At 41.4% G+C, this 15,490-nt stretch overlaps 1 protein-coding gene across 3 annotated transcripts in view; it reads right to left on the reverse strand.

Moving 5' to 3' along the window:
• DHX57 (DExH-box helicase 57) overlaps positions 1 to 15,490 on the reverse strand; it is a 55,313-nt gene that overhangs the window by 7,135 nt on the left and 32,688 nt on the right. For all 3 annotated transcript variants that reach the window (XM_060653027.3, XM_060653016.3, XM_060653020.3), the window contains exons 14-20: positions 12,569 to 12,665; positions 11,591 to 11,764; positions 10,562 to 10,762; positions 8,639 to 8,915; positions 3,915 to 4,010; positions 3,743 to 3,826; positions 253 to 387 (exon numbers count right to left, since the gene is read on the reverse strand). In XM_060653027.3, coding sequence (XP_060509010.1) covers positions 253 to 387; positions 3,743 to 3,826; positions 3,915 to 4,010; positions 8,639 to 8,915; positions 10,562 to 10,762; positions 11,591 to 11,764; positions 12,569 to 12,665 — 1,064 coding nt within the window. The remainder of the gene's footprint in view (positions 1 to 252; positions 388 to 3,742; positions 3,827 to 3,914; positions 4,011 to 8,638; positions 8,916 to 10,561; positions 10,763 to 11,590; positions 11,765 to 12,568; positions 12,666 to 15,490) is intronic.

Genomic DNA, 15,490 nt, shown 5'->3' on the forward strand with positions numbered 1-15,490 from the left:
CCTCCCCCCACCCCTCCCTTGCTCTCGCTCTCTCACTCAAAAATAAATTAGAAAACATGTTAAAAAAATAGCAACAATTAACAACAACAAAAAAACCCTTTTGTTTTTTGGAGTGTTTACCTGACACTTATTGTGGAAAGAAAATCAAGAATGTCACTAAGCCCACTGCTCCTAGTGCTTAAATGAATAAGACCTACCAATGTTCCTGTGCTGATTAAAGAGAAATAACAGCACTAACTACACATTCTTTACCTCTTCGCCTGTGGCATCCAAGATACCGTCTCCTGCTTGGGCCCTTTTCTCAATTTCCCTTGCTCTGAGTCCCTCCTTTACAAAGCCGATGTCTGATAACAGTTCAGTGAATTGTCGTTTGAGGCTGGCCATTTCCTGAAAGAAGTGGGAAAAAATATTCAAGCACAGGCATCAGCAAATCAAAGGTAAGTGCAGGGTCTTTGCTTCAGTGGCTAGTAGTGAGGCTCATCTGGGTTCACCAAATAGGTACGAAGATTATCTTGTCTGGTCATTTCCAGAAGGGCAGTTTTCACTTAGGCAAATCGGCAGAGAGAGTGAAAAGAGTTACACAGACATTCACCAACTTCATAAAACCCAAGGATCATTTATTTGACTTAGTCACATTTAAAAAAACACATTCATTGGATCTGGGGTAGGTCTGACTTCCTGGAAATTCTCAGGACAGCAAAAAATGTAGTTTACTTTGTTTGTAGTTTACTTTGACCCCAGCTCAAGGTGCCGTGACATCATCTGCTTTTTCCAACTTGCATTTCTGCTCAGATCCTCATAGTTCCTTACCGGAGCCTAGAGCGTGCTCTCTCAATGTGTGCAGGACACCCAGCTCACTCACCCAGCTTACTTAGAAAGTAAGTAATAGAACTTACTTTCTATTACCTTGTGATGTCTCTGGCTCACATCTCTTCCTAGGAATGAGGATATTATTAAGTGGTTTAGATTTAGATGTCCCCCTGTGTAACTGAGCACAAGCGTGAGAAAGAAAAGAACAGACCTCTTTTTCTTCTGGCTTCTGTTTAAGCATAGGCTGTGTATCAGATGATGGGGAAGAGGTTAGAACCGTCAAAGGAACTGAGAGCTAAGCACTATCTTGTCTCCCGATGACAGTTCAAGTATTTTCTTGGAATATCTCGGGGCGCCTGGGTGGCGCAGTCGGTTAAGCGTCCGACTTCAGCCAGGTCACGATCTCGCGGTCCGTGAGTTCGAGCCCCGCGTCGGGCTCTGGGCCGATGGCTCGGAGCCTGGAGCCTGTTTCCGATTCTGTGTCTCCCTCTCTCTCTGCCCCTCCCCCGTTCATGCTCTGTCTCTCTCTGTCCCAAAAATAAATAAAAAACGCTGGGAAAAAATTAAAAAAAAAAAAAAAAAAAAAAAAAAAAAAAAAGGAGTATCTCAAGTACACATGGATAATATGGCAAAATAGAGCTAGGACTTCCCTATCATGACAAGGTTTTAATTGCTAATCTTTTTTTTTAATGTGTGTTTTTGAACGAGAGACAGAGCATGAGTGGGGGAGGGGCAGAGAGGGATACAAGGAATCCGAAGCAGGCTCCAGGCTCTGAGCTGTCAGCATACAGCCTGATGTGGGGCTCTAACTCATGAACCGTAAGATCATGACCTGAGCCTAAATCGGACGCTCAACTGACTGAGCCACCCAGGCACCCCACCCTCCCCCCCCTTTTTTGACAGTCTTAATCTTAATGTCTTTAGTGAGAAGAGGGAACTCTGATGGGCATCCTGAAGAAAATGAATAAATAAATTTAGTAAGAAATGTCATTTTTTTTAATGTTTATTTTTGAGAGAGAGGGAGAGAGAGAGTGAGTGGGTGAGGGGTAGAGAAGGAAGGAGATGCAGAATCCGAACCAGGTTCCAGGCCCTGGGCTGTCAGCACAGAGCCGGATGTGGGGCTCGAACTCACAAACTATGAGACCATGACCTGAGCCGAAGTCGGACGCTTAACCGACTGAGCCACCCAGGCGCCCAGTAAGAGGTGTAATTTAAAAGAAGTATCGCTTTACACTTAAATGTTAATGACTTGAGGAAAGATCTATTACTGCACCTCACATATAACACACCCTTCAGACCAGTGGTTCTCAACGCCAGCTGCATACTATCACCTGGGGTGCCCAACAGACATCAACAGATGCTTAGGCTCTACCCACAGAGATCCAGGTGTAACTGGCCTGGGGTGAGCCTGAGTGTGTTTACTTATTTACTTTATGAATCTATTGTGATTGACAATGACTGCTTTTGATGAACTTAGAATGTATCTAGAGCTTTTCTCCTCTCCTGATGCCTCACCTCCAGGCAGAGAATGAAGGCAAACAGTGGAATGCTCCTGAGGTCTCTTACTTCATTGTAAATAACCAAATTCACTCACTCACGCATTTCTTCAGTGAATCTTTACTGGGTGCCAGCTATGTGTTAAGCAAAGTTCTGGCGCTGGGAATATGGTAAGGTCTCTGCTCTGACGGAGCTTGTGGGGTAGAGAGATAAATATCCAGGCAGTGGTAAGGACTAAGGACATAAATTTTGTGTTCTACTCCAAGACGTCTTTTAATATGAAAATAAGCTCCTTCCCCTTGAAGGAAAAATAAGATACAAACAGAGAGGGAGGCAAACCATAAGAGACTCTTAAATACAGAGAACAGACTGAGGGTTGATAGGGGTGGGGGGTCGGGGAGGCGGAGGAAGATGGGTGATGGGCATTGAGGAGGGCACTTGTTGGGACGAGCACTGGGTGTTGGATGTAAGTGATGAATCATGGGATTCTACTCCTGAAGCCAAGACTATACTGTATGTTAGCTAACTTAACAACAACAACAAAAAAGTCCTTCCCCTTCCCAGCCTCAAAATCTTTGAGTAAAACAGATGCTTTGCAAAGATGTGTACCAGCATTAGTCTGGCTTCGCAGACCACTTTGGAAAGGGGCCTACAACACCCTCACAACAGAAGACAGAACCCTCTCTACTATTACAAGATAATAAACTTTCTCTTTCTTGTGCACTCGTTATTGACATCGTAGCCTCTGACGGTCATAAGAAAAATTAAAATCCAGTTCAGTATTCGTTGTCTGGTTTTGAGGAGAAGGTGAAGAGTTTGGGATGCTCACTGTCCACTTTGAGAACATCATGAAAGCTATGGTCCCTCTCTCCAGAATAAAGCACATATGTACAAGCATGTACTTTTGTGTACAATTTCAGGGGTTTATGGACACAGGTTAAGAATGCCTGGTATAAGGGCTCCTGGGTGGCTCAGTCGGTTAAGAGTCTGACTGGCTCGGGTCATGATCTTGCGGTTCATGAGTTGGAGCCTGCTGACAGTGCAGAGCCTACTTCAAATCCTCTCCCTCTCTCTCTCAAAAATAAATAAACATTTAAAAAAAAAGAAAGAAAGAAAGAAAGCCTGGTATAGTCACTGAAAAAGCTAACTTCCAGTAAGCAGTGATCTGCAGAGTGCCTATATTCTATCCTCCACGTAAGTAAACACAAATTCACTGAAAAGAAGTAAAATGGGTCAGTTGGACGGTTCAGCACAGAAGGCCTCATGTGAGAGGATGTGAAATAGGAGTGTGTTTTACACAGCTGCTAAAGCCAAGCGTATTCCAGAAATAACACTTTCAATGTCAAGGGAGGACAAATAAGACAAAGCTACAACACCCTCTGGTGTGCCCCTGCAATAAAACGAACACAAACAAACTGCCACAGAAACAACTCACCTGAAGAACTCTTCCGGACAGGAAGTTCTGTCTGCAGTAATTGTAACTTGCACGCATGCCTTCTTTCGTACTTAGCTGCCATCCCTAAGTTTTGAAGAAAATATAAGTGAACTTACTCTGTCTTTGCTGCCAATTGTGGTAATATACCTCAGCTATGAGGTTAGATACTTACTTTATATGCTCGCAGAAGGGCCAGATAATCACTGTTGGCAAATGCAAATTCTAGCTTTTTCTGGTTAGCTTCCTCTTTTTTATCCCAGGGAGACACCTAAATGAGGAAAACCAGGTTTGAAGGGCACATTTTACCTGAGGTTTCTTTTCTATTTTTCTTTTTTAAATAATCACTGCCTTTTATTTTATTTTTTTGTTTATTTATTTATTCTGTGAGAGAGAGAGAGAGAGGGAGAGAGAGAGAGAGAGAGAGAGAGAGAGAGAGAAAGCACATACAAGGGAGTGAGGGGCAGAGAGAGAGGGAGAGAGAGAGAATCCCAAGCAGGCTCTGCACTGTCAGCACAGAGCCTGATGCGGGGCTCAGTCTTACCAACCATGAGATCATGACCTGAGCGGAAACCAAGTGTTGGATGCTTAACTGACTGAGCCACCCAGGCGGCTCAAGATTTTATTTTCAAATAATCTCTACACCCAACAGAGGACTCAAATTTACAACCCCTAGATCAGAAGTTGCATGCTTTTCCTGACTGAGCCACCCAGGCGCCCCTACCTGAGGTTTCTAATGGCACTTTCCCATGGCTGAAGCCAGGTGCCTTGGGAAGTGTTTTGTGCGGATCACAAAGTAGACAGTGAGTGGCTGATTAAAGGCAAGTGTGGTGGTAACTGGCAAGCTAATAGTCCTATTGCCCTTGAGTCTCTCTGCCCATGCAAACCAAGCTCTGGCGGGTCTTTTAGTTCCTTGTGCCAAGATGTCGTCATGTCATCAAAGAGCCACTCATTCTAAAAGCCAGATCTAAACTCTAACATTCTATGGGGCGCCTGGGTGGCGCAGTCGGTTAAGCGTCCGACTTCAGCCAGGTCACGATCTCGCGGTCCGTGAGTTCGAGCCCCGCGTCAGGCTCTGGGCTGATGGCTCGGAGCCTGGAGCCTGTTTCCGATTCTGTGTCTCCCTCTCTCTCTGCCCCTCCCCCATTCATGCTCTGTCTCTCTCTGTCCCAAAAATAAATAAAAAATGTTGAAAAAAAAATTTAAAAAAAAATAAAAATAAAAAAATAAACTCTAACATTCTGTTCGTTTTGGGGCGCCTGGGTGGCTCAGTCACTTAAACATCCGACTGTTGATTTCATCTCAGGTCATGATCTCACGGTTCATGAGATTGAGCCCCATGCGGAGCCTGCTTGGGATTCTCTCTCTCTCTCTCTCTCTCTCTCTCTCTCTCTCTCTCTCTCTCTGTTCTGCCTGTGTGTGCTCTGTCTCTCTCTCAAAACAAACTTAAAAAAAAATTGTTAACTCTGTGGTATCTTTATTTTACAATTTCTTATTCACTCATCTTTTATGCTTGAGTCTCCCCTACTTCCATACCCATAACTAATGTCTTTTTTCCTATAGACTAATACCTCCTATGAATATAGGTGTAAAAATTCCTACCAAAATGATAAAAAGAACAAGGCTGGAAGACTCACATTTTTAAATTTCAAAACACACTATAAAACTAGAATAATCAAGATAGTGTGGTACCGGCATAAGGACAGACATTCTACTCAATGGAATAGAATTGACAGTCCAGAAATAAACCCATATATTTATGGTCAACTAACTAATTAATTAATTATTTATTTTTAGTAATCTGTACACCCAACACGGGGCTCGAATTCATGACCGTGAGATCGAGAGTCACACACTCTCCCGAATCAGTCAAGTGCGCCCCAGTGGTCAACTGATTTTTGACAAGAATGCCAAGACCATTCAATGGTGAAAGAATAGTCTTTTTCAACAAATGGAACTGGGACAACTGTACAGTCATATGCAAAAGAATGAAGTTGGGCTCTTACCTCATGCCGTATACAAAATTAACTCAAAATTGACCAAAGACCAGGGCGCCTGGGTGGCCTAGTCGGTTAAGCGTCCGACTTTGGCTCAGGTAATGATTGCATGCTTCATAAGTTCGAGCCCCGCAATGAACTCTGTGCTGACAGCTTGGAGCCTGGAGCCTGTTTCAGATTCTGTGTTTCCCTCCCCCGCGCTCTCTCTCTCTGCCCTTCTCTCACTTGCACTCTTTCTCTCAAAAATAAATAAACACTTAAAAAAAAAAATAGACCAAAGACTATAATGTAAGAGCTAAAACTATAATACTCTTAGAAAAAAATGTAGGGATAAATGGGATAAATCTTCATGACTTTGGATCTAGAAATGGATTTTTTTTTTTTTTTTTTTTTTTTAGTGTAGTTGACACAATGCTACATTAGTTTCAGGTATACAACACAGTGATTTGACAAGTCAATAATCGATATACATTATGCTATGCTCACTACAAGTATACCTACCATCTGTCACTAGACAATGCTATTACAATGTCATTGACTATATTCCTTATGCCCTGCCTTTTATTCCCATGACTTACTCATTCTGTAAGTGGAAGCCAGTAACTTCCGTTCCCCTTCAGCCATTTTGGCAATGGATTCTTTAACTATGGCAGTGGAAGCTTGAGGAACAAAAAACTGGATAAATTGGACTTCATCAAAGTTAAAAACTTTTGGGTTTCAAAGGACATATCAAGAAAGTAAGAAAGGTAACCCACAGAATGGGAGAAAATATTTGTAGATCATATGTCTGATAAGAGACCTGTATCCAAAATGTATAAAGAACTCTTATGAATCAGTAATAAAAAGATGAATAACGCAATTTAAAAATGGGCAAAAGGGGGTGCCTGGGTGGCTCAGTCGGTTAAGCATCCGACTTTGGCTTAGGTCATGAACTCGCGGTCCGTGAGTTCGAGCCCCGCGTCAGGTTCTGTGCTGACAGCTCAGAGCCTGGAGCCTGTTTCGGATTCTGTGTCTCCCTCTCTCTCTGACCCTCCCCCGTTCATGCTCTGTCTCTCCCTGTCTCAAAAATAAATAAACATTAAAAAACAACAACAACAACAACAACAAAAAATGGGCAAAGGATCTACACAGACATTTCTTGAAAGAAGATATACAAATGGCAAATAAGCAAATGAAAAAATGTTCTCTATCATTAGCTATTGGGGAAATACAAATCAAAACCACAAATTCACACCCCCTAGGATGATTATAATAAAAATGTTAGATAATAACAACTGTTGGTGAAGATGTGGAAAAATTGCAACCTTGATAAAATGCTGGTGGAATGTAATATGCAGCTACTCTGGAAAAAGAGTCTGGAAGTTCCTCGAAGAGTTACCATATTTGATCAAGTAACTGTCCTCTGAATACCCAAGACAAATGAAAACATATCTCTACATAAAAATGTGTACATGAATGTTTACAGGCAAAGGTGGAAACAATCCCAAGTGTCCATCAGTGCTAGACAGATAAAATGAGGTATGTCCATTCACAGGAGTATTGTTTGGTAAAGGAATGAAGACTGATTCATGCTATAACATAGATGTACCTTAAAAGCATTATGCTAAGTGAAGAAGCCAATCACAAAAGAACATACATTATATTATTTTACTAATACGAAATGTCTAGAGGAGGTCCATCTGTGAAGGCAGAAAGCAAACTGGTGGGTGCCTAGGGCTGCAGTGGATGAGGGTTTTGAGGGGAAAGAGGGAGTGACTGCTGAGGGGTTTCTTTATGAGGTACTAAAAATGTTCTAAAACTGACGATGGCGAGGACTGCATAATATTAAAAACTTCTGAATGTACAACTTAAATGGGCGAATTATATTTCAATAATGCTGTTTTATTTATTTATTTTTTTAAATTTTTTTAACCTTTATTTATTTTTGAGACAGAGAGAGACAGAGCATGAACGGGGGAGGAGCAGAGAGAGAGGGAGACACAGAATCTGAAACAGGCTCCAGGCTCTGAGCTGTCAGCACAGAGCCCGACACGGGGCTCGAACTCACGGACCGTGAGATCATGACCTGAGCCGAAGTCGGACGCTTAACCAACCAAGCCACCCAGGCGCCCCTCAATAATGCTGTTTTAAAAAAGTGATCTGGGGAGCCTGGGTCAGTCAACTAAGCATCTGACTCAGTTTCGGCTCAGGTGGTGACCTCGTAATTTGTGGGTTTGAGCCCCCTGTTGGGCTCTACACTGACAGCGCGGAGCCTGCTTGAGATTCTCTCTCTCCCTCTCTCTCTGTCCCTACCTGCTCATACTCTGTCTACAAACAAACAAACAAACAAACAAACAAAAACAGGGATCCAGTGTATTTTATGCAGGGGCACCTTTCGCTTGCTTGCATTTTCTGATTTTTCTTTCTTTTTTTTTTTTTTTTTTAATTTTAAAAAAATGTTTATTTTCTGAGAAAGCGAGACACAGTGCAAGTGGGGGAGGGGCAGAGAGAGAGGGAGACACAGAATCCGAAGCAGGCTCCAGGCTCTGAGCTGTCTGCACAGAACCTGACGTGGGGCTCAAACCCATGAACCATGAGATCATGACCTGAGCCGAAGTCAGACGCTTAACTGACTGAGCCACCCAGGCGCCCCATTCTGATTTTTCTTTAATGAGCAAGGATAGTGGATACCATAAAAAGCACATTTATGTTACTTCAGTAAGTTGGATCTTCAGTTCTTAATCTTTACTTGGGGCATGGATTTCTTTGAGGATCAGACAAAAGTTAAAGACATTGTGACCTGAAGAATTCCCATATATCACCCTCACAAGAAAACATGTTAGGAGGATCACATAACCCTGAAGCCCCCATGGTCCCCTTAGAGACCTATGGACTCCAGTTTCAGTGAATGTTGTTTACTTACAAAAGGAGACTTAAAAGCCAAGCTGGCGGCAATGGTGAGGGCAGGATCCAAGCAGCGGAAGATAGACCCAAACAGCATCAGTTTGCCGATTCTCACGTCCACCGGCAGGGAGGCCAGGTGATACCCTAGAGGGGTCAGCTTTTCATCTGGAGTTAACGCTCCTAAGTCTCGTAATCGTATTTTTGAGGCACGGAGAGAATCTGGGTGCGGCGGCTCAATGAGCCGAGAGAAAACAGACTGGAGACTGTGAGTGCTAAACATCTCTAAAATTTTAATTCTACAAAAAGAAAAAAAAACATAATGCGTCCATTTTATTTCTGGAGAGATGACACAGAGGAACAAGCTTCTTTCTTGAACGAAAATAGTTGCCAACTTCCAAGGCACATGCTTTCATAAGCTAGACCATGCTAGGTGAAATACATTAAAAAAAAAAAAAAACAAAACTCTTATGTCTTCTAGTTCTAGCAATAAATTATAGAAACACTTTCAAATCCTACCCTGAAACTTATGGGGATTCAGGATAAAATTCTGTCTATAAACTTTCAAAATGCTTCTCTCTATCAAATATGGGTTCAAATTATGAAACAAGTCAAATGATCCATTTACTCTTTCCCACATCTGAAATTGTACCGTAACTGCTGATAAGCTTAATCTGCAATGTGTCTTGCCTTGAAGAGCTACTCTTTTAAATTATGAATTGAAGCAGTTTTCAGAAGAATATATATATATATATATATATATATATATATATATATATACATACATACATACACAAAATCTATTTATTTCACTTATAATTCCTTTTTAAGCTGTCAACCTAGGAACATAGTTGTTTATTTTTACTAATTTTTTACTAATTTTTACTAATGTATATGCATTTGGTACCTAGCTTTCTCCCACTTCAACCCCCTAGATATTTCACTTTAAGACATGCATGGACAGTAATCCACTTACTTAGACTTTAAATGAAAAAAAAAAAGATAAGAAAAAAAGATGAACCATGTTGGCCTATATAATTTGCCTATTTCCCCACTGCTGCATATCTGAGTTGTTTTTAAATCATATGTGCCACATATATACATTTCCCCTCTCTCATCCCCTCTTGTGGGTCATTCCACTTCCAAAGTTTTCTCAAGTCCCTTCACTCCTCATCTGCACTATTACTACCTTAGTAAGGTATGTGCCTGCCCAACTTTTTAAGACCTGACTGTGGACACTTAAAAGCAGGGCCTGGGTCTTGTAATCCTACAGTAGCTCTAGGGCTCAGCCCAACCCCTGGCAAATGGAAGGCTTTCAAAATATACCTGCTGGATAAGAGGAGAGCTATAACATCTTTGTATAAGTAATTTGCTTTGGGTTATTATTTCATGGGCATATTCCCTCATAGGGACTGGGTCAGAGGGCATGGATGGTTTGAGTTCTTACATAACACCAACCACATTTTCAGGAAGGTTGAACCAAACGTTCCCTAGCTTCAGTAACACTGAGTTTGATCATTCATTCATTAAATCCTCTTTTATGATATTTGTTCTTGTTTGTTTATCAGCTAAATAATGGTGTTTTCGAGTTGTTTTTGTTTACTTTGCTCGGATCACGAGGCTGTAGACTTTTGACCTTTGATGATTCAATATTGGTATTGCCCCTAGCAGAAATTTCTTGATAAATTAGATCACTTTCCTGACTTCCAAATGTATTCTTAAGCTCTATTTTAGGGCCATTGTTTGCAATGTAAGAGGTCTTCGTGTGCAAAAATTTAAATCCAATGGTAAAAGCAACAGTGAACAGCTCCTTTTTTGCAAATGAATGAGTTCATCCATGCCCACTCTTGGCAAAATGTCTTCTACTAAGAAAAATAAACCCACGGAACTTAGGGTGAGAAACATGTAGACCTTCTGGAAGCAGAACAGAAAGACCAAGATGTACCTCAGACACAGCTGTTCCAATGGCACTCTTTGTATTTCTGGTAGCTGCTGCTTTAAGAGCTGGTGATTGAAGTGATGGCTGGTAAATAAATGGAAGCAGACCCCAGAGGCAACACGGCCCGCTCGACCTTTTCTTTGCAGAGCATTGGCTTGAGAGACAAAAGTATCCTCTAGGCTTTCCATCCCTTTGCTGGCATCATATCTATAAGAAAAAGAAAATGTAGAGAAGAGTTTTTTATAAAAACATGGGTAAGACCCACCTAGCACGGACAGAACAAATGAACTACCTCACTTCCAAGGAAGGACAGTGTCCTGTGTGTTCCGGGAATAGTTCAGCCCCTGGAGGGAGCACACAGTGCTGTTTTAAGTGGTATCAAATGCTACTACACATAGTTCCTTTATGCAACCTTTTCTCTTTTTTTAAGTTTATTTTACTTATTTAGAGAGAGAGCAAGCAGGGGAGGGGCAGAGAGAGAGGGAAAGACAGAGAATCCCAAGCAGGCTCCGTCAGCACAGAGCCTGACGTGGGGCTTGAACTCACGAACCGTGAGATCATGATCTGAGCCACAATCAAGAGCCGGATGCTTAACCGACTGAGCAACCTAGGTGCCCCAACCTTTTCTCTCTTTATTCTTTTTCATGGTTTATTTTGACAAATAAAAACTGGACATAGGTGTACAAAGTGGTTTTGATATATGTATGCATTATGGAATGATTTCCACAATCAAATTAATTAACACACCCATCACCTCCCATATCATTCCATCTTTTTCATTCAAGCACATGTAAAGCATATGGAAAAAAGACGAAAAATAATTAATTACTTCCAAGGGAAAGCCTTAAACCTTCCACCTCTGTTTGACTTTAAGACTATGGTCCTGGTATAGAATCACTCATATATACCCATATGCGGTTTCCATAAAATATTTTTCCAAACGGTAACCCATGTAGCTCAAAAGCATCAGCCATTAACAGCCGTGGCACTCTAATGCATCGTTAGCCTCTCTCTCACATTGCCAAAAGAGAATACCTCTTTTCTTTCATTTTCCCAGAATCGATGACATAGACAACATCATCAATGGTTATGGATGTCTCAGCAATGTTGGTAGAAATTATAATCTTAGTTACACCCACAGGGGGTTTTACAAACACAGCCTGCTGCTCTTCACTGGATAAAGATGAATGAAGTGGGTGAACCACGCATCTGGAAGGAAACAAACGCACATTTAATATTCTGGCACAAAAGGCTGGAACTGGATTAATGGTGGGTGAATTTCTATTAAAATTAACAATAGAACTCCAAGTATCAGCAGCTTCTCTAGAACCTGCCCTCAGGGTCCAGCTCTTCTAAATGAGAAGGTTCTTTCTGAGCCTTACAAAATGTTGACTCAGCTCTATGAACTAGAAACCTTGCACTGACTTGGGAAAAATTGGAATGTAACTCAGTAGTAAGTAATCAAGAGAACTGTATAGCTGATATTCTATAAGTAACAAGCCTCGCACACTAACCAGGAGAGAATCATTTTTCCTCTACCTTTATATCCAGAGAACCAGAGGCAGAGGTAGTGATGTGAGCTAAGCCAAGATATTCCTATATTCCTGGGAGTGTTTATCTCTTTAGTAGCTGTCGCTTTAGATATAAAAACACATGTCTTGCTACTGGAAAAGGAACTGTTGCAAATTATTTTTTTCTCAAATGGTAACATTTCTTTGTTGTTACTTACACTGGCTTCTCCCATCCCTCCCCACCCCCCATCTGGCAACTGAAATTACATGCAATTTTGCTGAGTCACTACGCTAAGTGAAGAGAAAAATTTTTATTTAATGGAATGGGAATGATTGATTATCTGGAACAAATAGGTTTGTCTACTTCCAGCTGGCATAAACAGACATATTCTCGAGCAGTGACACCATGGTCTAAAGTGACTGTCACAGACCATTCTGGTTATTCATCTTTGCATACAATACAACTGCAGATGGTTAAGGCTACAGAAAGCAATTAACTTACCGATTACTGCGTCTGTTGTTGAAAAGAGAATTGGACTGTAGCTGTTCATATAGCATTTTGATTTCTGCTAGTCCCGGTAAAAATACAAGTATAGCCCCTGGGTATATAAAAAGAATCGATCTGACAGATGCAAAAAAGGAAAAACTAATATGGATTATAGAGCTATTTTAAACTTTAAAAAATGTAATAATATGAGATTTCTCACTATCAATTTTCTTTTTTTTTTAAAAGTCCCCAAGGATTTAAATGGATGACACTGTTTTTATCCATTTTCTGATTTACCTTTCTACAAGAGGAAAACTGAAGTGTAGAAAAATATAACACTTTAGGCCATAAGAATCATTAGCAAAGCTCTTTTTAATTCTTTTAACGTTTATTCAGTTTTGAGAGACAGAGAGAGACAGCATGTGAGCAAGGGAGGGGCAGAGAATGAGGGAGACAGAATCCGAAGTAGGCTCCAGGCTCTGAGCTGTCAGCACAGAGCCTGACGTGGGGCTCGAACTCACAAACTGTGAGATCATGATCTGAGCTGAAGTTGGACGGTTAACCAGTTAACTGACTGAACCATCCAGGCACCTCTCATCAGCAAAGCTCTTTAAATATACTTCTTTAGTGCACTGGGCACTGACATTCTGTTTCTATAGGAAGAGTTATCCTTCTAATCTTATAAGACAGGAAGACTCTTCTCTCTGTTAGTAAATAAAACCCATAAACATTTTACTGGAAATGAGAAAAAGAAAAGAAAATTGGCTGGTCAACCTGATAATCTAAATTCAGATAGATGTTAGAGAGGCAGCACATTAACTGGCCATGCCCTATTGAAGGTTTTATGGGCTTTTAAATTTTAATTAAAGAAAATAAGCAGTGATAACCGATTACAGAATATTTCTGTGCCAAGAGTGGCCACTCAGCAAGTCACCTTCTTCTGAGCTTTTTCAAAGAGGAAATTGACACCATCTTCACTAGCCCCTCCCTTTAATCCTACAAATATTTATTGGGGGCCTATGTCCGCTCTGTGCTAGGTACAATGGAATATAAACCAAAAATCTGCCCACAAGGAACTCAGGACCTATTATTTATCACAGTTATTTGCTCTACTAAGTAAATAAGGAAACTAAGTTATGAAAATGGAACTCCGAAGAGGGCAAAAGACATCTTTGAGGGTTAGTTTCAAACACCTCATAGTATACAAAGTATGTTTACATACATTGTCTCATTTGATCCTCATGGCCACTCATTAAGAAGGTTATTAGTACCTTTAAAGTGACTCAATAACTCAGCCAGGCGACAGAGTTAATGAGAGTGGGGCTTGGACACAAACCTGGGTTTCTGGGACCCTCTCCCCTCTCCCCTCTCCCCTCTCCCTCCCCTCTCCCTATATCTACATCTATATCATCTATATCTGTATCTGTATCTATATCTGTATCTATCTTTAAGAGATAGAGAAAGCACAAGCTGGGGAGAAGGACAGAGAATCTTAAGTAGGCTTCATGCTTAGTGCAGAGCCCGATGTAGTGCTTGATCCCACAACCCTGGGATCATGACCTGAACCGAAATCAAGAGTCAGACACTTGACTGACTAAGCCACCCAGGTGCTCCTGTCCATATTTTTATGTGCCTCCTGATGTGCTCTGCCCTCACAGCTTGGCCATTTGTATCAGTGGTTATCTTTTTTTTTTTTTTTAAAGTAAGCTCTATACTCAATGTGGGCTTAAACTCAAGACCCCGAAATCAGAAGTGATGTATGCTCTTCCCGCTGAGCCGGGGAAGAGGTGTCCCTTTAACATTCACAAATATGTCAGCGCCCCCACTCACTACATCTACTCTGCTTTGAATTTAGGTAATTTTCTAGCAGTTCTTTTGTCCACTATACCTGATTTTTTTCAACAATAGTCTTTTCCTTTGGGATGAAACAAGATATTTAGACCAGTGATAATGCATTAGCAAACACGGACTACCCGCCCGAGATGACCACAAGGTACTTCAATCCTTTTGCGTGGCTCATACGTCTCTTCAGGAAATATCACGTAATGATTAAAGTCTAAGCGGTGGAGGACAGCCACTCCCATTTCTCTTAAGCGCTGTGCAGCGAGCACATGAGGTAAGTGTTTGATCTGTCGTTCAACTTATGATCACCCAACAATGGCTGCATCTATTCAGGCAGCAAATATTGCAGGTACTGCCCTAGGGTCTGAGGAACACAGTGGTGCCTGATAAATCCACATTCTTGAGCAGTTTACATGCTACTGAAGGAGACCGTCAGTAAGCAGAACTATGCTTCTGGATAGTGCGTGGTGCTACGATGAAAATGAAAATCACTTTTGGATATCACGATAGAGTAAGAGTTCAGAGAAGACTCCTCTGAAGAGAAAATGTTTGGCAGAAACCTGAATGATGTGACGGATTCAGTTACGAGATTTGGGGGATGAGGGACTGCCAAGTGAGCTTAAGAAGGCCATTGGGATAGGACGACGGCGAGTAAGGGGAAAGTAGTCGTTGCTCTGCGTCACAGTAGTAGCAACGATCATAGGAATAATAACGACGAAATACGTTATCATCGCAACGGTATCGTTTTTAGGCGGAGTATCGATGGGCATTAACTGCATGCCAGGCACTGCGCCAAGTGCTTTACATATGGTTTCTTTCTTTTTTCCTTTCTTTTTCTTTTTTTTTAAAGATTTTATCTTTAAGTAATCTCTACTCCCAGTGTGAGGCTTGAACTCACAGCCCTGAGATCAAGAGTCCTGTGCTCCACTGACTGAGCCAGACAGGAGCCAGGGACCCCATACAATGGTTTCTTTTAATCCTCAAAATAGCTTCATGTCAGAGGACTTATTATAATGTCTTCATTTCACAAACAAGGAAACTGAGGCATAGCAAAGATAAGGGCTCTCTACCTGCGACTACACAGTTCCTGAGTAG

Source organism: Panthera onca, chromosome A3 (genome assembly GCF_046562875.1).
Source record: "Panthera onca isolate mPanOnc1 chromosome A3, mPanOnc1 haplotype 2, whole genome shotgun sequence".
Classification (NCBI taxonomy): Eukaryota; Metazoa; Chordata; class Mammalia; order Carnivora; family Felidae; genus Panthera; species Panthera onca.